The following is a 25688-nucleotide window of genomic DNA, read 5'->3' as shown; positions in this document are numbered from 1 at the left end:
ATACATGTATCGCGTACACACCTTTTTAGGTTAAGAATAACTGTATACGTAGACTAAGAGAAAAATTACAAAAAACATATATGAAAACAACGGATTCTCTGCCTTTTTCTCTTTAAAATATAGTCAAGTACAATTATTTCTGGGTGACGAGTGCCGAGCGCTATGTATGTAGACGGACCAAGAAATAAACCAAGAGCTATAACATTTGTATAAGGTCTTACGAGTTAACAGTACGTCAGTACTTTTATTGTTGACTCGTTTTTACTACATATTTTCTCTTCCTTTGTTTATTACTAATCGAGCTGAGGCCTTTTAAGGCAGCAAGGTTTCTTACACACTGCTCAGAAAGGTAAAGATGATTATTTATATAACAGTGTGATAACTTTCCTTCACTAAGTTACTCAATAAATCGAATTTCAATTGATATCAATGACAACAAAAAGTTATTAAAATGATTTCCAAAATATACAATCACAATGAAGCTCGACCGGGGAATGAAAATAACGACAATGTGTCAGATATTTCAATTCTGAAATAAATTTCACAAACTCAAAAAGACCAGGACAAATGTTGTGTTGTGAATTTAAAAGAAAAATATTGTTTATCACTTATAATACATATCCAAACACTTGTATTTCTTTTTAAACCCACAGGTAAAAAATGAATTATTATGAAGAAACCTCTCTTGTCAAAGGGGTAGGGGCGTAAGGTTTCAGCTGTACGCGTATAGTTCTGACAAAATGCTTAACCCTGTCATAAACTGGTATGGTATACATAATTGATATAATAATTTCTCAGTTATCAAAATTTGAACACAAATAAAGGACTGATTCATGGACTAGCGGAAACTTCTACTCATTGACGTATGTACAGGACGGATATCAAAATTAAAACGTTAACTTTGGACTGATTTGTTATTCTAAATCATTTAAACGGAAATTTATAAATACACATTATATAAATTTAAAAGACAGTCACAAATCTATGCATTGTAGATTGGATATTTTATTATTGTATGGCAATTATAAGAATTGTTTAGTCGATTTTAAATGCTGTTTATACAATTGTGCATCTTTTCTTTTGAAAGAATCACTCCTGAAAATGTAATATTTCAGAAAATATATCAACAGAAAAATACAAAAATCGGGGGCCGAGTGTTCCGGAATGGTAAAGAGACAGTACATGGAAATCCCGTCGTGTTATAAACAGATATATCATGTTAAGGAGGGGTATTTGCAAAAAATACCAGTCGAGAGAATGTTAAATTTCACGAGCCGTAAGGCGAGGGAAATTCATTCTCAAGACTGGTATTTTTCGCAAATACCCCTCAAGAACATGATATATCTGTTTAATTACACCGAATGTTAATGTTCTAAAACGTATTGATGATCGTGACGTTACAAGCGTCCAGTCTTTTTTTGGCAAATACCACGGCAGAGAGGGTAAAAAAGGCAAATCCTTTTGACAAATACTCTGGCTGAGTTAAAAAATGAACGATATTCGTTTGATAACAGTGAATTGGTGAAAAATACACTGGCTATCAACCAATCAAAACCCAGGATTCTTACATAAGGTGTAATTACTCTTAATATACATTGATCAGTCAGTTCTTTTGATTAAGTGTCTTACAATAGGGACTCGGTACATCTCTCGTGTCGGAAAGACGTGACCAAATACAAACCTATTTGGTACATGTTAGTTCTCAAACACGAATATTTTATTTTATTTTTTGAATGTTTGAAATAAAAACAAGGTTTGAAGGGCAAATACTAAACGATACTTAAGAGGAAAATTAACATGATTAACATAGTAATTGAAAAATACGCCCTTGTTTAAAAGACACAAACATAAATGTAACACTTAATATCTTGTGTGTGTAGCAATCTATATTTTTGTACGTATATTAGCTGTTGAAACCCGTGCCTTAGTACCATTATATGTTTAAAATAGCTGGTTAACAATAAAAACTGTTTTGTATGATCTCACTAGTCCTTTAATATTTCTAAAAGTTACAAAATATATCTACATGTATATATAGACAATTATCTCCCTTCCTTTTCCCTTTTTACTTTATGAATGCCAAGTGGCATGCATGGGTGTAGACAGACCAAGAAATAAACAATGAGTTAACAGTACGTCTGTCCTTTTACTGTTGCCTCGTTTTCACTACATATTCTCTCTTCCTGTGTTCATTACTAAACGAGATGAGGCCTTTTAAGGCAGCAAGGCCATTTTTCTAACGTACTGCTAAGAGATGTAAATTTGATTAGTTATATGACAGCATGATATTTTTTCTGCACTATGGATATATATTTTTTCAACTCAGTCTAAGAAATGTAAGTGAAGGCCTTTTCTAATCGTGGAAAAAGTGGAAGTTTAAACATGTACTCTTTTTAAACGTCTTTAAAGAGATACTAAACTAGGAAAGATCATAAAACGGGTTTCTAGAGCAAAAATATAAATGAAATAAATATTTTAATGATTTTCTAATTAGACAGAAATACAAAAAAAAAAACGGAAGACTTCATTGAAGACAATATTTCAGAAAAGAATGAAGTACTCTTCTGAAGCCTCTCCTATTAGATAAGGCATAAATCAAGCTTTTGAATATTTTTTAGACCTTGTCAAAAATTGGAAAGTTACATGATTGTCAAAAGATTTGTTTAGTTATCAAAATGTGTGTTACTTCAATTCATGACAAAGGCAAAGATGTGATTTCCGGAGAAGCGGAAACCCCTCATCATACACGTAGTATATTGTAGAGATACCGACATTTCTAAATTTAAACTTTGAACCGTGTAATTGTTTTTAATCTTTTAAACGGAAATATGTTTATCGACAATTTATTCTAATTTGGATAAAAATCTATTCATTGGTCATTGGCGATTTGATACTTTTAAGACAAATGTAAGAACGTTTTCAGCCTTTTTAATGTGATTTCTTTACAAATATGCATCTTTATTTTGAAGGATAACTTTCTTAATATTTCAGAAAAATAAACAGATAAATTACTTTTTCCATTTTCAGTCATAGTTCAACGAGCCAAAGATGCATGCAACGGTTCATGAAAACTGCATATCGACAGAGTGGTGCGTTATAGTTATTGAACTGTATTACATAGTTTTTACAAAGCCATTGCTTAAATTTAAACGAAAATAATATCGAGTAAAACACTCAATCAAGTTCATATACACTGTCATCAACTGAGATTTATATTCTAATTCGTCAGCTCAATCGAATATACATTTTAAATGAAAATAACACATGAATAGGATAAGTGTGTCTACAGATGTTGCAGTCTTTAATATTAATTACATTCACTATAATTCCTCATACTAAAGTCCCTCACTATAAATTCAGACAAGCATACTGTGTAAATATAATCATATAATAGCATGTACAGTAAGGCTGGGTGTGTGGGTACACACAATAAAAAAACTGCTGCTACGTTAACTATAGGCACATTTTGAATAACTTTATTTTCTCAAACTAACCCCCTTAAGTAATACTTAATCATGCTTTTCAGGAATTTCATGAGCGGATTTACCCGTAAAATTGACATTGAGGGTATATGCCATCCAACCAAATTAACATAAACACACAGCATGGTCTTGCTATACACAAAAATACACGTGTTTATAGTAAACAATCACTTGACCGTTACTACTTCATGTGACCAATACCTTTGATAAATATATTTATATTCTATTTCGGCAGCTCAAAAGATCATTTATTATTTAATAAATAAAACAAAACATAAATAGGACAAGTGTGCCTACAGTTGTAGCAGCCTTTCGAAAGACAACGAAAGCCAAGCAGATTCTAAATATACCATTCTGCTGTAATAAATAAAGATATTTAAAAACCAAACCAAACATAACGACAACAAAAAACAGTTTTAAACTTTTCATTAATATGTAGCAGCATTCCAGCAGAGCCTGCGAATAAGAGTCACACTTTCCAGTTAGAACAATATTCCGATGCTACAATGTCAGATCATGACTTCCGTGTTAAAAAGATACTGCTCGATAGAACGTTATTAGAACAAGAGTTCCAAGTGAAGTTGAAGATATCAACTATTCGATTTTTCAACGAACACGAACACAAGTTTGTTGACAGTTATGTAATATCTGATGCTCAGATTACCATGATTGTGTTTCATTTGTCGTTACTAGAATATGGCCTAACCAATAACTTTGGTTTTGTACTAACATGAAAAAAAAATGACAAGTGACATATATGTGCTTAAACATGTTAAATCTGTATGCATTTTTTGTTAACAAAAAAAAACCAATTGTTTCTTGGAAATGTTCTTTCAAAGATGGTTCACTTCAATTTTAATCTCAAGTCAATGAATTTAGTTGGGTGTTTACGATTCATAGCTTCATCTAAAATCATTATTAAACTATTGTGAGCATATCATTATTTTCGAGAATCTTTGTACATGATTCTTAACTCAAAATATTTCAGAAAACTAACTTTTGCTAAAACCATGATACCCTCTCCCCCCAAAATAAATAAAAGTACTTTCATGGTAACTACTACAAGTATGTTTATAAAACATCATAAATAAACTCATCATAGATACCAGGATCAAAGTTTGTATTTACGCCAGACGACCGTTCCGTCTACAAAAGACTAATCAGTGACGGTCGAATCCAAAAAGGTAAAAAGACCAAATAAATCACGAAGCATTGAGAATTTTTCCTTCTAAATAATAAAATGATAAGCAAAGTAGTTTAACAAATTTGGACTTTATATTATTTTTCCAGTATGAATTCACAATGACAAGATAGCTTCCCACGAGGCAACAACACCTGAAGTACTGGAATTGAAGTTGATATTATAAGATTCGCATAATGTGACAATCAAATCAGTAGTAAACTTACTTAAAGAGCATGAATGAAAAGGCTTCCACTTCAGCTGGTATAAAGGTTCAAATACCACCGGAATTACAGAACCAGATCGACGAAATAGCTCTAAAACATCCACGTGAAGCAGGTATTATTACATCATACAAATTTAAGTTATGATTATCTTAGGACTTGTAACTGAATTGTGATTTATAATGCCTTTTGGTGAAATGACACACAGTCACATCAAAATGACAATGTAAGTGTTCAACAAAGGCTTAGTTGTAACAAGTATTTTGCCAAAACTCAAAAGGTTAAGGGTTTTTAACTGTATCCACTAATACCATTTGTAAACCTTTATTTTGTTATAAAATGTATAGTATGCCTTTTAAACAATGATTAACTTAAAATCCTGTTTTTCAAGTTTCCAAAATTTGACATATTAATAGAAAAGGTTGACAAATTAGAAGTCTTTGAGCATAGAACACATATTTATAGAGCAATAAACAGTATCACTTCCCTTGAGATGATGAACTTTATTCAAAAAGCAGAACATCTTATAGGATACAAACATATAAATTAACCATAAACAATATAAGATTATTTATAAGAGTTACATTATATAAATATAAATAATTGTACGACTACAATAACACAAACAACTTTATTTGTTTAAGACTCAGTCAATATTTAACTATGTTTATTGATCAGCAAACAAAAAATTAGAAAAATTAAAAAAAACATTGGAAATGTGTCCTGATTTTTTGTACTCGATATAATTTATGGCTAATGAATTATATTTCTTATTTACAGCAATATCATCAGATCTAGACGACGACCAAAAAAGGTGGTTGGTTGTTGGAATATGTCTCCATAGTGTTATATCACCAGCCTTGAGGAAATATGTTGATTCAATTTTAACAATCTGTTATAATGAATTAATTCATAATTATAAGATTGATACGCAAATATATCCAGGACATCTACAAAGAGATCCTCAAACAGGTATCTTCCTGAACTATGAAGCTGTCAATAACAACAAAGCAAGTTATTGTAAAAACGTTGCAAAGTACGACTACACTATCAAGAATGCAGTTGATTTATCTAAGCTATTTCTACAGACACATATGGCACACTATACATGCTTTGATGAAACGTGTGACTCATCCGCCTTGCTGGGGTTGATAATAAACATTGCCAGGTTCGATCCAGTCATAAAGTCAGATGCTGATGATGTATGTAATTATATGTGTAAACTTTTGACTCTCAACTTGTTCAAAATTTCAATATTTTAATCCTCTATTTTTTTTGATATGTTCCATATTTATTTAAACCGATTGTTTGAAATGCTGATGTATCATCATCAGCTCATTAGAAATTTAAAATAAACATGACAATATAGCATCAAGATGCTTTCAAATCTCTATACTCAACGTGAGCAGAATGTATTATCCTAAAAAATGATATATTATACCCTTGTTGTGGAATACAAGAAGCAGAATACATTTAAGAAATGTAGTTTTAAAAATACGTTACATGTAGTAAGAATTTTGTTTTATGACAGGTACGGAAAACTATAAGAAATCCTTGGGCGCATTGTCATTTTTCTGAGTGGGATGCTGCAAAATATTCCAATTCGTTTCAACAGATGAAGAAATTAGTCAAAGACCTCAAACTAAGTATCAATGAAGAAACACTAACTATAGAGGAAATGGAAAAATGGGAAATAAATGGTAATGCTCAAATGTGTTGTTTTGGTTAATTAATTCTTTTTTTGCTAAATAGATAGTGTGACTGAGTGCTTTTCAAGAAAATGAATATTTTAAAACCTAATTACATGTGTAAAACAAATAAAATTCACATTTTACTTAAGAACGTTCTTTATTTATTTATTACTAATATTAAGGAGTGGAACTAAGTCTGCACATTTTTACTTAATTTATATTATTTCGTAAGATATATCATGTATTCTAAATTTATTTGCACACACTGATTACGCAGTCCCACTAGGCCACGATCGCACTACGATCTGTGTTGCAGTAGAAGCGTATTGAGAGCGCACTAAGGTCGTAGTAAGATCGCAAAGGTCGCTGTACCATCGTAGTGAGAGCATAGAGAAACCGTAGCGAAAGCGTGATTCTATTCGGAGAGACTGCGCTACGATCTCACAGCGACGTTGTTACGACCTCACTACGATCATCACGTTCTCACTGCGACCAAAGTATGTTTCCACTACGACTATACTACGTTTACACCACGCTGTTCAGGACCATAGTACGATTCTAGCACGCACTTGCCGTCCTCACCACGCTCTTCTTACGACATGACTACGTTCATACTACGACCATCATTCTCATTGTCAATAGCACATAAAATATATTAAATCTCTCCAGGTTTTGTTGGTCTGTATGTAATAAGACTCCTTGTCCATTTTCCCCAACGGCCCAACCATGCATCTCGTTTTTGCATATATTAGACCGTTGGTTTTCCGATTTGAATGGTTTTACACGAGTAATTTTTGGGCCCTTTACAGTTTGCTATTCGGTGTGAGCCAAGGATTCGTGTTGAATGCCGTACCTGGGCCTATAATGGTTTACTCTTATAAATTGTTAATTGGATGGAGAGTTGTCTCATTAACAGTCATACCAAATCTTTCTATATCTATTGACACATCTGTGTCATTTCTGCTATCGTTCACTAGAATATCGTCATTTAAGCTTGACGGACAAGCAATAGGTTGTAATTTAGGTTGGAATGATCGGTCCGACATCTCTGCTTAAACAGGATTCGGTACTATCAGAGCTCCCTCTGCCTCTACCACCACGTCCACGTGTTCTAGTTGATTTTGGTGCCACGGTTGTATTGTTTCCGCGAAATATACGTATTAATCAAAAATAGAAGGAATGGAACTGTATTGCTATGAAACACGATGCTGAGAACGTGATAAGATCGCGGTATGAACGTAGTATAATCGTGGTAAGAACGTGCTATAATTGCAGTAGAAGCGTGGTAGGTCATGTTGCAATCTGATAACTCGTGGTATGGTCGTAGTGAGAACGTGATGTGCGAAAGATCTTTATAAGCGTAGTGATGTCGCAGAATAAGCGCGGTGAGAACGTGGTATAATCTTAGCGGGATCGTTGCAGAAGCGTAATGAGAACGTAGTAGCATCGTGAAAGTAACGGAAATTTACATTTTCATGCCGCTCATACCGCGACCTCACCACGATCTGAATTTATTTAAGATCGCGGTGAGCGTGGTGCGATCATGGTCTAGTGGGACTGGGGATTTACACCAAACATAGTTAAGCTATTTACAACATATTTTAAATTTCTATTGAGTGACAAATGGTCAAATTATGAACTTGTTTTATTAATGATCTTTAATCCTGGTTTTTGTCTAACACTGAATAAGTGATAAAACCTCATTGCTTCATATTTTTGAAACAAATTTAGATGGAAATCAGGCAGGTTGTAGTATAAATATGGGTAAACGGACAGAAAGTCACAGGACAAAAAGCCACAGGACATAAAGTCACAAATTTGGTAGGACAAAAAGTCACGAACAAAAAGTCACAAATATTTTGATGACAATTTTTTGAATATATAAGAGGAATCTCTTGAAATATTATTTTTTTAATACATATATTCATATTAAAGTTAAGTGTCATTATACTTGAAAAATGAATATTTGTGATTTTACTCATGCAAAGGATATATTTCTTGGCACAATGAAGCCATTTAAGTGCCAAGCCACTTTGACATTTTGTTTTTTTAACAATTATTTGGTCATCTTTGATATTTTTTGGATGAAGTTTGTTTACAAAGATGGTTTAGATACAATAGTTCAAGAAAAATACAAAAATATTTTTGTAGAAATAAGCGTTTCTTATCTTAGAAAATAATCCGAAAAAAATGAATTGTGGCTTTTTGTCCAGTAACTTTTTGTCTGTGACTTTTTCTCCTTGACTTTTTGTCCTGTGACTTTCTGTCCTACATTTTAATTATGTGTGCAAAATTGTCAGTCGGTGAACCAACTTACAGCGTCCCACTCCGCGCTTTAAACTAGCTTCTTATTTATTGGCCTCACTACATTGTAACATAGCTTATTACCCTCAGTAGGATTTATGGATGCACTCATAGGCACCTTAGGATAACTGATTCCAGAGTTAGCACGATTTTGGAATCCAATTGAACTGATGGAACAATTGTGATTATCACAAAATAAAACAACTTAATCAACGGTATACAAATAGATATTCACAAAAGCACAAAAAAAATGCGGAATGGCGAAACGGTGTGCTGTTTATACGTTAACAAATGGATTGCAAGAAATTTGTCTGGTAATAATAAATTATTACATCAGCTGCAGTTTTTTTATATTTGTGTTGGGAAATAAATCACTATTAACATTGTTTTATGTTTAGGTCAACACTTTTTGAGCGAAACAACCCATGGTCTCGAACTACTCAACGAGTTTCGCCAGGAAACACATGTTCTTGCTGTATATGCCACATTGGTAGCAGAAGGGACAGATGATCAATTTGTGAGGATCAAAAATGAATTAAAACAATTTGAAATTATCTTGAATGAAATAGCACAGTTAGATGAAGGCATGAAAAAGGGATTTTCTGATATAGACAAAGTAAGTACTAATGTATAAAAATGTATTAGAAATTAACTCGTAACAGATACCGGGCTTGAAATTGTGTATACCAGACGCACGTTTTTCTACACAAGACTTATCAGTCGCCCTCTTTTGAAAAAGAAGTAAAAGTTTAGACAAAGTACAAAGTTTAAGAGCGTCGAGGTCCGTCAATCAGAACAATTGAAACCTCTATTGATCTTCTTATCTTATTACAGCCGATTTCAATGAGTGTGTAGTTAAAGGTAAGTTCTTTGTTTAGATTGCTGACTAGCTAAATCGCAAAGTCATTGTTAGTAAATGTTTACTATCCTCCTTTCGTAGAAGCCTAGTCCTTCAGAAAAATAAATTGGTTATATGTTGGACTAGTCTATTCTTAAAGAAGGATAGTTAACCTAATATAACAATAATTTCACGGTAAGCAAACTAATCAAAAATATTACCTTTGCATACACACTCGTTGAAACGGCTGTAATTATTTTTTTTAAGTGTATTAAACATGTCTTTATTTACATCATGCAATTACACATGTGGTCCACTACGCTTTATTTCAGAAGTAAAAAAAAAACAAAAATAGGAGAACAAAAATCCTATTAAGTCAAACTATGTGGAAATGTGTATAATAGCATTCCCAAAGCTCAATATTTTGCTCGAAAATCTTCAACCTGTTTTCATAGAAAAAAATGTTTTCCTTATACAAACACCTGGAAAAGGTTTCCCTGAATATTTGTCCATGTTCCATTATGGTTCAATGTATACGGGTTGAGTACAGCAAATGTCCTGTTATTTTTAGTAACCACTGTCATAGTATTTGAAAAAAGGGAACATGTTATACAACAATGCATTTATTTTGTATCAATGACAATCACCATGACTTATGTGTAAGATATTTAAAATTAAAAAATAATTCATAGGGACTTCAATATATCGTGATTTTGGCTCTTAAAGACAAATATTTTACTCTGAGCGATAGCGAGGGGTGAATATCGGCATAAAGGGACAACTCGTGGTAAAATCACAATACATTCAAACAACCATGAAATATTTCGATTCTAATAAGACAAATGCGGCAATTCTTTTGGATCGACGCGCTTTAGGTGGAGGCATACATTTGCCGTTCCCATAAATAAACGCACTATTAAATTGGCGTAAATGAACGGAGCAAACTTAATTAGTTACATGCTTAAACTATTTACAATAACGTATTTAGATAATTTTGGATGAATTTAAATGATAATTTATTCATATGTATTATATGTATCAAACAAATTGGCTTATACCACATTTTATCATCGTTTGTTTACGTTTCCTTGTTGTGATTATCTTAGGTTTCACAAGCGTGTAAGTTCCCGTAAAATGCTTATATTCTTACGTCATCGTTCTATGACGTCGGGTACATCATTCATAAAAAAGAATAGATATGAACTACAAGTCACCGTAAGTCCTTTAACAATAATCGAATCTTAAACTGTTTAAATACTAGTCATCGTTTTACAGAATAATTTTCCAACTGTTCTTTTTTCAATGATAAGCCTTTGAACAGAGTAAATACCAATTAACAAATGGCATCCAAATATGTAGTAAAACAATCAGCAGGTTAATTAGTTGTAAGAATAGTTCATCGATGGTTATTTACGGACCATTAGTCCATTCATTATACTAACAAATTAAAAGACAAAAAGATTGAAGAAACGAAAAGAATCTTACTGGTTGCCTTGTTAGATAAACGTTTCATTGTGTGCATGTATCATATTAGCAGAGCTACCATTGCAACTGATTGTTGCTGTCCGTTACTGTCGCGTTATTACAATAATAAGTGACTGGACAGGGTCATCTCGCACTTTTATTTTTACAAGAAATTTAATAGACATATACGTCTTTATGAAGCAAAAATTATAAACAAGATTCGTCTTTTTAGGATGTACTGCCCTAAATGTATCAAACAAATTGGCTTATACCACATTTAATCATCGTCTGTTTGCGTTTCCTTGTTGTGATGATCTTAGGTTTCACAAGCGTGTAAGTTCCAGGAAAATGCTTATATTCTTACGTCATCGTTCTATGACGTCGGATACATCATTCATAAAATAACATATGACGTGGGAGTACGATCGGAACAGCCTTGGCAATATATTAATATTTTACCACGGGTGTGTACTAAAACGTTTGAAGGACCTCATGTTAGAATACTGAATCAAACCAGTAATTCATTCTAAATATAATACCTAGCTATGAATTTATTAAATCTAATTCCAATAACAATTAAGAATCAGTTTTATATTTGACACGTTTTCACAAAACCGCGGAACACAGATATGAACTACAATTCACCGTAAGTCCTTTAACAATAATCGAATCTTAAACTGTTTAGATACGTACTAGTAATTGTTTTACAGAATAATTTTCCAGCTGTTCTTTTTTCAATAATTAGCCTTTGAACAGAGTATATACCATTTAACAAATGGGATACAAGTATGTAGTAAAACAATAAGCAGGTTAATTAGTTGTAATAATAGTTCATTGATGGTTATTTACGGACCATTAGTCCATTCATTATACTAACAAATTAAAGGACAAAGAGATTGAAGAAAAGGAAAGAATCTTACTGGTTGCCTTGTTAGATAAACGTTTCATTATGTGCATGTATTATATTAGCACAGCTACCATTGCAACTGATTGTTGCTGTCCGTTACTGTCGCGTTATTACAATAATCAGTGACTCAACGGGGTCATCTCGCACTTTTATTTTTTACAAGAACTTTAATAGACATATACGTCTTTATGAAGCAAAAACTATAAACAAGATTTTCATATGAGTCAAAATGACGAAAATTGATTGGTCGTCTTTTTAGGATGTACTGCCCTAAAATTCCTGAAAAGACAATAATTTCCAAATGTTTGTTGACTTCTTTTCTTTTTTTCCTATTATTTTGAAAACGTTTGAAAGGTCAAATCGAAATTTATTTCGCAAATTCTGGAATTCTAGCGACTGTTGGTTATAATACATGTCTTGTTCAGTCTTTAAATTTAACTTGAAGACTTAAAATGTGATTAAATAAATATGCAATTCTTCTAATAAGCGATTCATTCATAACAATACCTTTTTTAGATAAGAAGTTTATAATTAATCTGATGATCATATTCATTGGAAACTTATATTTTTAATCTTAAATGGTGAGAATGATATATTTATATATATATATATATATGTCGAAACACACTCTATGTATATTTTTTTTTTATATTTGTAGAAATTTTCAACTCAAGATAAAACGCTGAAAAAACACGCAACACAAATCGGTAAGTTATAGAACTAAAACGAGTTTAGAAAATTTCTTATATGACACGAGTGCGCAAAAAAAAATGTTTTCGAGTCAGTTTAAAAAAAACCAAACTCATGACTAAGATAAGTCGTAAGCATACTTATTTGTTCATGACGTATCTTATTCGGTTTTTCTGTTTTCGTTTTTCTTTTTTGTTAGAATAGATAAATTTGTATGAGTACATGACTTATAATATCTATATTGGTGCTATATAAATCATATAAAAGGCAAAAAATGCATTTTGTATTGTATAATATTGTTTATATTATAAAGTGCAAATATGATTGATTAGTTTTGGTTGAGGCGGACAAATAAGTTGACAAAAGACTCAGTCTGAGGTAAAAATAACTACTGAAATTTATATACGATTCAGTATTTTAAATAAAAAGAGGACATGCTGGTAATCTTAATTGATGCGAACAACATATTGTAGTCATAGTGTTCCAATATTGCATACAGTTCATTCTGACCTACGAATATAACTGACTTTCTATGTGACTATATAGATTTCCTTGATAAAGTGTAAATATGGTAAATTTTGGTTAATGACTTCAACTAATTTTGTTTTACGAGTCATCCAGAATCAGCCACTCTGAGATGTGAAAACTGTTGGATTTTGGTGGTTTATTAAATTATTTGAATAAGAGAAGGACATATTGAAGAATAATAAATTTACTATAATTAATTTTCAAATGATGAAAGAGTTGTAATAACATTATTAATTATCTGTAATCGTCAATATTTTTATCGATAATGACCAGTAAATTTTTTAATTTTGACGAACCTTATCATTTGCTATTCAATGTCAGTGTATCCATGATACTTTGATAATTTGTGTTAACTCGCGTTCACTTAAAACAGTAAACGTGTGTTTAATTTTGACGAAAATAGAAGACGCGCCTTTTTTCACTTTAACGCGGAAGTAAACGCAAAAGTAAACGCCCGTTTACTCTTTAAAAGATTAGAAGACGCGCCTTTTTTGCGTTAACGTAGAGGTAAACTCGAAAATAAATGCCTGTTTACTGTATGTCTACTGAAATTTTAGAGTTTACACACAGTTACATGTAACGCCTCGTTTACTTTTTCCACCCGTCTACATGTAATGCTTGGTTTTCACCCATCTGTATATATTTATCAACAGATTTATCATTTCAGATTTCAATTCTTGTCATGCTACATTTATATGGTCAATGTGCTTTTGTCAACTATCTTGATAAAGTTTGAAAATTCCGGATTTTTGATAAACAAATGATTTTTTTTTATATTTTCCAGAGGAATTGAGAGAAGACGTTAGTAAGTGCGCTTGTCGTGGTGAGTTTTTCGAAGAAATTTTGGCTTTCATACGAAAATTTGGATTTCATTTATCAAAACAAAAACCAAGGGATTTAAATAAATACCAAAAGGCAGAATCTTGATATGTACAAAAAGTTAGTTATCTCCTGCTCTGTTTGCATTCTATGCAATGCATGTCCACACTATATAGAAATGTCATGAAAATTTGAAAAAAAATCAGATCGCATCGATCAACCTTATTTATGTGTGATAGTGATACAAAATCATGTTCAGTGTCGGTTTTGATTGTTCTTCTTCGTAAACCTGTTAAAGCATTGTTTGTGTAATGAAAACTAATTATTACTCGAAAACTTGTTGAAAAACCCCATACAGTTATAATTATTTCATAGTACTGATATAAGAGGGAATGATAATATGAAGTGCTTTGAAATTGAAAGATTGTATGGGAAAGTTAAAATCACACATTTGTTAGATTTTATTTGATATTTCAACAAACTAACACAAAGTAAAAATGTTCATGACCTCAAATAAAGTGTTGCCATGTTAACATGGTTAACTTTCAATCTATTCAGGAAACCACAATAATATAAAAAAAGAAATGCAGTCTATCTGCCAATAAGTATGACACATAGAAGTATAAATTGTTAAATATATATATGTCATAGTATTTATAAATTTTCACTCAAGTTCATACCAATACAATAATTTGGTTTCAAGGGATTTACATGCTAAAAAAGAACATGACCACCAGTATGGTTTATTCGTCAATCTTGTTTTGCTGATCAATTCTGCTGTAATTCTTTGTCTTCTTTATATTGTAGTAATTTCATAAATGTATGGCTATTATTCGTTTGTTTCTCTGTCCTATATTTTCTCCAATTTATCTGTTTATTTATTGTAACCATGTCGTATAATGTTGTAATTTCAATGTTATAATTAACACTGCCATTAAAGCAGGAGGTTAGGCATGCCACAAAACCAGTTTCATTCCACCATTTTTTCATAAAATGCCAGTGTTACATTATATTTCGTGTCTCTGTGTGTTACGTTTCGGTATTGTGTTTCTGTTGTGTCGTAGTTCTCTTATATTTGATACGTTTCCCTCAGTTTTAGTTTGTAACCCGGATTTGATTTTTTCGCTATTGATTTATGAATTTTGAACAGCGGTATACTTCTGTTGCCTTTATTTATATTGTGAATTAGAAACATTCAGTAAGATTTCCTCAAGCTTTTATTTGATAGCAAAATCATGTTAATCACAAACACATTTTACTTTTGGACATTTTTTACTATGCCAAGGATATGTTTTGCCTATCCATGCTCTTTTTTCGTGTACAATAAGGACTAATACATTTTTTCTGTTTGACATGTAAGGCATGTCTTGTCGATAATTGTTGCCTTTTTAAAGAGATTATTGCCAACACAATTCAAACAAATAAGGGGGAAGTTTGCTTTATAGAACAATAGCTTCCATAAGGTTTTGATACCAATGTCGACCATTTAACTTTTTTGCAGATGTTGTCAAACTGATGACTTGTGTTGTTTAAAGTTTCTGTTTATTTATTTCATCTTTCGACTATAAAGATTATAAAGAAAAAAAAAGAAAATTGTGGTTTAGGAGACATTATGCAGATCTTTCGTAAGCGGTTTTCAATACAATAGTAAAAAAGGAGCACATTTGTACTAAGTTTAGCAATATCGACCATGTTTGTTGATACTCCACTAATAACTGTTGGCAAGTTCAATGAAACTTAGACCAGTAGATTTAGAGAACAGTTGATGGAGAAGAAAGAGAGGATAGCTCCTATTCAACATTGAAAAGTGACGATCACAACGTGATTGCAAAGGCTCCAATGTCCCTTTGGCTAGTTATGCTTAAATATCAGTGTAAAAAATCTTAACTTAACAAATTTATAACAGATCCCCAAAAACTTAAATTTCCAGAACACACCGAACTAAGATTTCTCGAAATTATTCTAAACTACTTCAAATCCAGCAAAACTTATAAAATAACTATATACCCATGTCGAGATCATCTTATCATTCAAGACAGTTGTGGAGATCATCCTTAGATTGGGTAGGTATGTCTTGTTTTCTATTTATGTTTTTTTCTCGTTTTTTTCATTTTATTTGTATATACTACTTATATATCTTACTTGATACAATATTGTTGTATGTTTTTATTGGACTCAGTTGCTCGGTATTCTCCATTTGTTGTTTCTAGTAAAAGTTTACCTTTAAGTTTGATATTTTCAGATTTTCACAACGTCGATATTGAGCGTTGGAAAGATCAAGACATTATGTTTGTTGAAACGCCTGTTGTAAAAAGAATTACACAGATTCTAGAATCAAATCAGAGTGTATTACTAGTAGGTGAACCTGGAATTGGTAAAAGTATGTTGATGCATCATCTGGTCTTACAGCTACATAACAAGAATGCATATAGTATAATTCCATGTTCTGAAATCAAGGATATACGTTATCAATTTAGAAAGGACATGAGGCAAATGTTTGTTCTAGATGATATTTGTGGACGTTTTACTGTTAGTTTAAATGATATTGAATATATGCAAAAAAACGAGGATTCTTTAAAACGAATGTTGGAAAAGGGGGAAAGTAAAATAGTCGCAACCTGCAGATTAGATATTTACAATGATGAAAAATTTCATAAATTATGTTCTCTTTTTAAATCAATCTTTAATGTGTCTGTAGAATATTCAAAAGAGGACAAATTGGCGATATGTACAGAGTACTTAAACCAAATTAATATTCAGCTCTTGAGAGATCAAAATGTAGCATTTACACCTCTGATGTGTTATCTTTATTGTAAAAATGAAAATTTCTGTTTGACTGATTTTTTACATAGTCCTTACGATACATACCGACAAGAATGGGAAACGTTACAATCAATTGATCCATACAAATATTGCGCACTTTTGTTATGTGTTGTTTTCAATGGTATTATAAAAGAGTCATTATTTGATATTTATAATGAAAATAATACCATAGATAAAAAAGTCTTGGAACATTGTTTTGAAATCTGTACAATAGGTCGTGATACATCTATTATTTTAATGAAGAAGGTCTTTGACCGCTTAGTTGGAACTTACTTACAGAAAACAAAAAACCAGTATTGGGTTTTACATGACCAAATGTTTGATTTTTTGTGTTGTTATTTCGGTAATAATGATGCATTTGTCAGATGTATATTACGTCACGCAGATATTAAAGTTTTCAATGAACGGACACAATTAGAATCGATTAATGAACCATATGGAAAATTTACCATTATAATATCGGGGAAGTATGAAAATGCTTACTTTGAGAGAATTAAAAATGATTTACAATTTGGAAAACTGACTCAATGTTTGTGCAATGCACAGATGAAGCATGAAAACTATAGATCTTTATTTCTTAATGTGTTAAAGTCACTAGACAATAATTACTTCATTGATAATCACATTATAAAAAAAAACATTATAACATCATGCTACCGAGGATATTATGAAATAGTTGAATACTTGATGTCCAAAAATATTGATTTAAATGAAGGATATTCGTACCATACAACCCTAGCAGCTGCTTGTAACATTAGAAATGAGAAGCTAGTACAGTTACTTATAGATAAAGGATGTGACGTTAACCAGGTTGTCGGTTTGTTTGATACACCTCTTATAGCCGCTTGTAACAATGGAAATGAGAGGATAGTACAGTTACTTATAGATAATGGAGGTGACGTTAATCTGGTAAACGCTATTGGAGATACACCTCTGACAGCTGCTTGTAACAATGGAAATGCGAAGATAGTACAATTACTTATAGATAAAGGATGTGAAGTTAACCATGTTGGCAGTTTGGAGACACCTCTTACAGTATCTTGTAAAAGGGGAAATGAGAGGATAGTACAGTTACTTATAGCTAAAGGAGGTGATGTTAAACAGGCTAATGGTATTGGACAGACACCTCTGACTGTCGCTTGTTACAGTGAAAATGAGAAAATAGTACAGTTACTTTTAGACAAAGGATGTGCTATAAACACGGCTGATGGTATTGGAGAGACACCTCTGACTGCCGCTTGTAAGAAAGGAAATGAAAACATAGTACAGTTACTTATAAACAAAGGAGGTGATGTTAACAACATTGATGGTATGACAGATACACCTCTGAGGGTTGCCTGTAAAAGTGGAAGTCAAAAGATAGTACAGTTACTTATAGATAAAGGATCTGCTGTTGACCAGGTTAATGGTCTGGGCGAGACACTTCTGACAGCTGCTTGTAAGGGGGGAAATCTGAAGATAGTTCAGTTATTTATAGACAAAGGATGTGATATAAACCGGGGTTACAGTATAGGACAGACACCTATGACAGCTGCTTGTATGAGAGGATATGAAAAGATAATACATTTACTTATAGCAAGCGGAAGTAATGTTTACGAGGATGATGGTATGAGAGATACACCTCTAATCGCTGCGTGTAAGGGAAGAAATGAGAAGATAGTACAGTTACTCATAGACAAAGGATGTGATGTTCACCAGGTTGATGGTTTGTTGGAGACAACTTTGACAGCTGCTTGCAGTAGTGGAAATGAAAATTTGGTACACTTACTCATAAATAAAGAATGTGATGTAAACCAGCCTAATGGTAGAGGAGTTACACCTCTGTTAGCTGCTTGTTTGGTAGGTAATGAGAAGATAGTAGAGATACTTATAGATAAAGGGTGTGATGTACACATGGCTGATAGTATGTGTCAGACAACTCTAATAGCTTCTGTCGAAAGCAGAAATTTGAAATTGGTACAGTTACTTATAGACAAGGGATGTGATGTTAACAAGTCAGGATTAGTACAGACACCACTGATAGCTGCTTGTTGGAGAGGATATGAGAAGATAGCAAAGTTACTTATAGACAATGGAAGTGATGTTAACCAGGGTAATATTATGAGAGATACACCTCTGACAGTTGCTAGAAGCAGGGAACATCAAAATATAGTTCAGCTATTAATATGCAAAGGGTATAATGTTAACGAGATTGATGTTAAGGGAGAGACACATGCTTAAATTATGGGGATTTGATAAATTTAAAACCGTTACAGACATATAAAAAAAAATATGTTAACATTCCTGGGTATAAGGGACAGGAATCTCTGACAACTGCTTGTAAATTTGTACTAGACGAAATGAAACGATAGAATAATAACAAACGGTTGTGATGTTAAAAAAAAATAGATGTATGGAACACTTGTTACAGTTGCAGATATTGAATTATAGGAAGAAAGAGGTTACTGTAGTTACTTCTTAATGAAGTAACTCGATTATTAAAGCTAAAAAATACGTATATGAAACTGGGACGTTTGTCACTTTTATATCACGATTCAGAGTCTTTATTTATCTAATTATATTAACACTGTTTAAACAGCGGAAAGTGTTTCATATATTCTTTGTAAACTTGTATTTAGTTTTAATATGTTCAGAGAATAAAGAATATATCTATCTATATATCTATCTTTATATATATCATGTATATATCTATCTATTTTTATATCTAGAGCATATAAGAATCTACCAACAAGTAAACTTAATATCTATATATCTATGTATCTATCTATCTATCTATCTATTAGATTCGGTCGCGATAAGATTATCGTCGTTAATAACTGATAGTAATTTTTAATGATCGTTTTGTACCTTCATTCATTTTGTGAAAGGTGTTGAAATGCTAAGAACAACAATGAACAATGTTGTTCTATTAACATGTTGTTTTTAAACTTAAACATCATTTTCTTATTTAAAACAAAATTTTATGTCATAAACTATCTTAAGGGTTTTGTATTTTAAAATGTGCTTTTTGGGGAGTGCTGTATGTTTGTTGTTTTATTGAACTAAGTCATGTTGGTACTCTATACATAAGTTTTTAAAAGTAGTAGTTTATGTAGTAAATGCAATGCAGACAATATACAGACCACATTTCAGTGATATTGTTCCCCTCTTTTTATAGACTAGATTGATCCAAACTTATATATAATAAGTCAAAATAGTAGTACAATTGAACTTTTCGTAAATAAAGGTTTATAGTGAACATACGTCAATTTGACGTTCTTTTGGGGTTCTTTTATAAAAATCTGATTTTTGAATATAAATTGTATAGAGCTGAATTCAATATCAAATGTGCATACGAAGGTATGAAGTTAATTATACATTAATCAAATGATATACAGTGAAAATTGCATGAAATACATACAATATGCAAGACTCTTTCATTTCATGTTTTTAATGTTCTCATGTTGAATATGTTTTACTCACATCCATACAGATGTGGTCGTAAACATATTTTTGGCTTGATAAACTAATAATCAGTTATTATTGTGTCTGATGCTGTTGAAATAGAATTTATTAAATGTAAACTGTTTTAAGCATTACAAACAAATGAACAGAATGATGGAATATAATTCTTGATGTCTTTTTTATAATTCTAGAAGAAGCTCGAGGGTACAAAAATTTCAGATTTTGTTTTACACTACACATTTTATTTATTACACTAGTAGTTTAATTTTATAATATGTTACATAAATCAACCTAAAAACCAATTCGTTTTCTCCCCATGCTTTATGTTTATATCATTGAAAAAGCTCTAGATTATCTCCCTTTGGTGCAAAAATGTCATATTTTGGCATTGAATTCGAAATATCTTTTTTTCACTCGTCGGTGACTTATAGTCTTTATTATTTGTTTTAATTAAGCTGTACTTAAACTAAATAGTTGTAAAATTTAAGCGATTTCTGCATATTTTTTTTCTCTGCGATTACCTCTATTTCTCCTATGAGTTCATCAGAAAAAAGTACAAAAACGGTAGCTTTTTTCGAAGACAGATTAAAGTTAAATGAACAGTATCCCCATTTTGTATGTTATTTTTCAAATTAGTAAATGCATGATCAAATTCATTTATAGAAGAAAAAATAGCGAAATCCTATATCTTAAAAAATAGATTTATACCCTCGAGCCCCTTAATTAGTTTTTTGTTACGATATAGCTGTTCTGTTAGTTTTTTTTTTCTCTTTAATATTTACATGATTTACTTGTATTTAGTCGTTGTGCTGGTCTGTTTTTAGACATTTATCAATATTCTTTCAACAGTTTTACCAGTTTTGACCATTTGAAAAAATGGTCATTGATTGGCCATGTGGTTTGGACTACATATATCTATAGAATCTGTTTTATGTTTTATAAACCGTCTACTTTAAATTAATAACAATTATCTTATATAGGATATATTGAATATTATATTATTTGATAAATCATATTTTAAGTTTATGTATTACCATCAATGTGTATTGGTTGAAATTGAAATCAAGCATCTAAAAAGGAAATTTAAGACAAAATTTTATTTTAAGGGAAAAAAGAGACGACTTCTTAGGTTTGTTTTGTATGTTCTTATGTACGACACAACAGGTTTGGAACAACTATCATTTCAAAGTATTTGACTGTTTTGTAGTTGATCTACCAATCGTCTTTTAAAGTATATATAAGTGGTTCCCAAACTGGAATATTGTGTGTGTTCATTAGATGCAAATCAAAATTGCATATTATACATGTTTTATTTTTTATAATTATTTTTTTTGCAAATTTGTATCCTATTAAAGATTTATAAAATTTCAATTAGTTATATTTTCACTTGTTGATCAAATGCTCTCTAGTATTACTCATCATCGTGTCATGTTCAAAATTGTAAATATCTATGAAACTGAAATCAGGCATCTACATATAAGACACATGTTTTTAAATAGCTGTTTGGGATCTCAAAAACCCTGTTTAACCCCGCCACAATTTTTGCGCCTGTCCCAAGTCAGGAGCCTCTGGCCTTTGTTAGTCTTATGATTTAAACTTTTGGTTTCTTGTGTATAATTCGGAGTTTAGTATTACGTCCATTTTCACTGAACTAGTTTACACATTTGTTAAGGGGCCAGCTGAAGGACGACTCCTGGTGCGGGAGTTTCTCGCTGCATTAAATACCTATTGGTGACTTTCGGCAGTTGTCTCCTCTATGATCGGGTTGTTGCCTCTTTGTCACATTCCCCATTTCCATTCTCAATTTTATTCATCATGTTCATGAAAACACAGCACTCAATCTTAGTTATATATAAGAACCTACGAAACAAAAAACAGATATAAAACAAAGATGAATTCAAAGTGATAAGGGCTGAATATGTTTCATGTATGGGCTTTGAAATAGTTACATGTATTACAAACTGTCATAATTTTATGGCAATCCATGATTAGACAATACAACTCTTAATTCGTTAAAACAGATTTTTCAGGGTCAATATCAAAACAAGTTCTTAAAAAAACAGTCAACACCATTACAATGAAATAAAGAAGACGACAAGACAATCAACAATATCAATATATAATACACAACACTATAGATATCAACATATAATACAGAACACTAAAGATATCAACATATAATACAGAACACTATAGATATCAACATATCATACAGAACACTATAGATATCAACATATAACACAGAACACTAAAGATATCAACATATAATACAGCTCACAATAGATATCAACATATAATACAGAACACTATAGATATCAATATATCATACAGAACACTATATATATCAACATATAATACAGAACACTAAAGATATCAACATATAATACAGCTCACAATAGATATCAACATATCATACAGAACACTATAGATATCAACATATAACACAGCTCACTGTAGATATCAACATATAATACAACTAACTATAGATATCAACATATAATACAGCTAACTATAGATATCAACATATAATACAACTAACTATAGATATCAACATATAATACAGCTCACAATAGATATCAACATACAATACAGAACACTTTAGATATCAATATATACTACAGCTCACTATAGATATCAACATATAATACACAACATTATAGATATCAACATATAATACAGCTCACTATAGATATCAACATACAATACAGAACACTATAGATATCAACATATAATACAGCTCACTATAGATATCAACATATAATACAGCTCACAATAGATATCAACATATCATACAGAACACTATAGATATCAACATATCATACAGAACACTATAGATATCAACATATAATACAGAACACTATAGATATCAACATATAATACAGCTCACAATAGATATCAACATATAATACAGCTCACAATAGATATCAACATATCATACAGAACACTACATGCACTATAGATATCAACATATAATACAGAACACTATAGATATCAACATATAATACAGAACACTACAGATATCAACATATAATACAGCTAACTATAGATATCAACATCTAATACACAACACTATAGATATCAACATATAATACAGCTAACTATAGATATCAACATATAATACAACTAACTATAGATATCAACATATAATACAGCTCACTATAGATATCAACATACAATACAGAACACTTTAGATATCAATATATACTAGAGCTCACTATAGATATCAACATATAATACACAACATTATAGATATCAACATATAATACAGCTCACTATAGATATCAACATACAATACAAAACACTATAGATATCAACATATAATACAGCTCACTATAGATATCAACATACAATACAGAACACTGTAGATATCAACATATAATACAGAACACTATAGATATCAACATATAATACAGCTCACTATAGATATCAACATACAATACAGAACACTACAGATATCAACATATAATACAGCTCACAATAGATATCAACATATCATACAGAACACTATAGATATCAACATATCATACAGAACACTATAGATATCAACATATAATACAGAACACTACAGATATCAACATATAATACAGCTCACAATAGATATCCACATATCATACAGAACACTACATGCACTATAGATATCAACATATAATACAGCTTACTATAGATATCAACATACAATACAGAACACTATAGATATCAACATATTATACAGCTCACAATAGATATCAACATATCATACAGAACACTGTAGATATCAACATATAAATAATACAGAACAATATAGATATCAACATATCATACAGCTCACAATAGATATCAACATATAATACAGCTCACTATAGATATCAACATATAATACAGCTCACTATAGATATCAACATATAATACAGCTCACTATAGATATCCACATATCATACAGAACACTACATGCACTATAGATATCAACATATAATACAGCTCACTATAGATATCAACATACAATACAGAGCCTTGGCTCGCACCGAACAACAAGCTATAACATGTATAAAGGGCTCAAAAATTACTAGTGTAAAAGCGTTCAAACGGGAAAACCAACGGTCCACTACATCATTATCAATAAAACTTCGTCCGTTGTACGCGTTTAACAAAACACAGCTATACACAGATACAAGTATCCACCATTTATAAAAATTATAGTTTCTGGTCAGTGCGTCCGTTCGTTTGTTTCTGCTTCCGTCTGTTCGTCCGTTTGTCTCGCTTAAGGTTGAAGCTTTTGGTCGAGGTAGTTGTTTATGAAGTTGAAGTCCAATCAATTTTTAACTTAGTACTCATGTTCCCAGTGATATGATCTTTTACCCCATATTCACAGTCCACGGAACATATAAAATGATATCTCCGTGTAATATGGACACATTCTTGTGATATACTGCAATTCGAACGTTTAATTAATGATTCTATTTTTATCTTTAACATTATAAAGATGAGGTTATACACGATCCACTATGTCATTATCAATAAAACTTCGACCTTTATACGCGTTTGACAAATCATTGCTATACACAGATACAAGTATATCATCTAAATTATACCCACTCACCAAATAAGTCAAAGTTTAAACTTATTTAGTCCATCCAAATTGAAAAAAGAATACCACAGACATAGTTTAGTCTTCCTACTTATGTCTTGAAATTGTGAATCGGTTCAGAACAAAGAGGTGATTCAGTACATCAATTAGGAATTTTTCTATGTTTAAAAGCAACATTCCGACAGGGCCTAAACATTGAGTATATTCTTCGAGCTGATACGAAAAACTAATCACAAGAGCTTGAATTTCCGAACATGATTTCCTTGATATAGGGTAGCTGATTAAAGAACGCTATATGTTTCCTATATAATGGTGGACATGTGTCAATTGTTGTAAAATATTTTATAAAAAAAAGAAAACTTAACGAATTTCAACATTATGTCCAAGGAAAAGCCCTTATTAATGACAAATTCAAATTCCAACCAAAACAAACGAATATTTATGTGATGGAACAGACATTTCCTTATGCAGATAATTGTAAATTGACAGTTGTTTATAATTTCATCATATTGATAAAATGTGTTAAGTAACCAAACAGACATACCAGGTGAATGTGACAATAATTGAGATCCAGCAGTCAAACCTGTGTAAACATACATAACAACAGATAACAAAGTTCTTTCAAGTATATGATTCAAAGAAATAAAGATGCCAACAAAAAAGAGGTGTGTGTTGATAAAGAATTTAACAAAGACACCAACAATATTTTATAAGGTGATAGAATATTGAA

General features: G+C 31.3%; 1 protein-coding gene across 3 annotated transcripts; it reads left to right on the top strand.

The window, feature by feature from the left end:
* Nucleotides 1–2179: 2179 nt before the first annotated feature.
* On the top strand, nucleotides 2180–21765 carry LOC139498201 (uncharacterized). Of its 3 annotated transcripts, XM_071286555.1 has the most exons (9): nucleotides 2180–2336; nucleotides 3028–3089; nucleotides 4773–5001; nucleotides 5667–6088; nucleotides 6418–6586; nucleotides 9280–9497; nucleotides 12749–12797; nucleotides 14093–14131; nucleotides 16370–21765. In XM_071286555.1, exons 3-9 carry the CDS (start codon nucleotides 4899–4901, stop codon nucleotides 19168–19170), a joined length of 3801 nt encoding a protein of 1266 aa, XP_071142656.1. In that variant the 5' UTR covers nucleotides 2180–2336; nucleotides 3028–3089; nucleotides 4773–4898; the 3' UTR covers nucleotides 19171–21765. The 3 variants fall into 3 exon arrangements, with proteins under 3 accessions (XP_071142656.1, XP_071142657.1, XP_071142658.1); XM_071286556.1 differs by lacking the exon at nucleotides 3028–3089; XM_071286557.1 differs by lacking the exons at nucleotides 2180–2336; nucleotides 3028–3089; nucleotides 14093–14131 and adding an exon at nucleotides 2805–2907 and having other exon boundaries at nucleotides 12749–12801; nucleotides 16338–21765.
* The last annotated feature ends 3923 nt before the right edge of the window (nucleotides 21766–25688 follow it).

The sequence above is a fragment of the Mytilus edulis genome, chromosome 12, assembly GCF_963676685.1.
Source record: "Mytilus edulis chromosome 12, xbMytEdul2.2, whole genome shotgun sequence".
In the NCBI taxonomy this organism is placed as follows: Eukaryota; Metazoa; Mollusca; class Bivalvia; order Mytilida; family Mytilidae; genus Mytilus; species Mytilus edulis.
This window is presented reverse-complemented; position numbering and strand designations above follow the sequence as displayed.

Coding starts and splice junctions, on each gene's coding strand:
- LOC139498201 (XM_071286556.1), top strand. CDS start 4,899: ATGAATGAAAAGGCTTCCACTTCAGCTGGTATAAAGGTTCAAATACCA. Junction 9,498..12,748: donor GATTTTCTGATATAGACAAA/GTAAGTACTAAT, acceptor TTATATTTGTAG/AAATTTTCAACTCAAGATAA. Junction 12,798..14,092: donor AAAACACGCAACACAAATCG/GTAAGTTATAGA, acceptor TATATTTTCCAG/AGGAATTGAGAGAAGACGTT.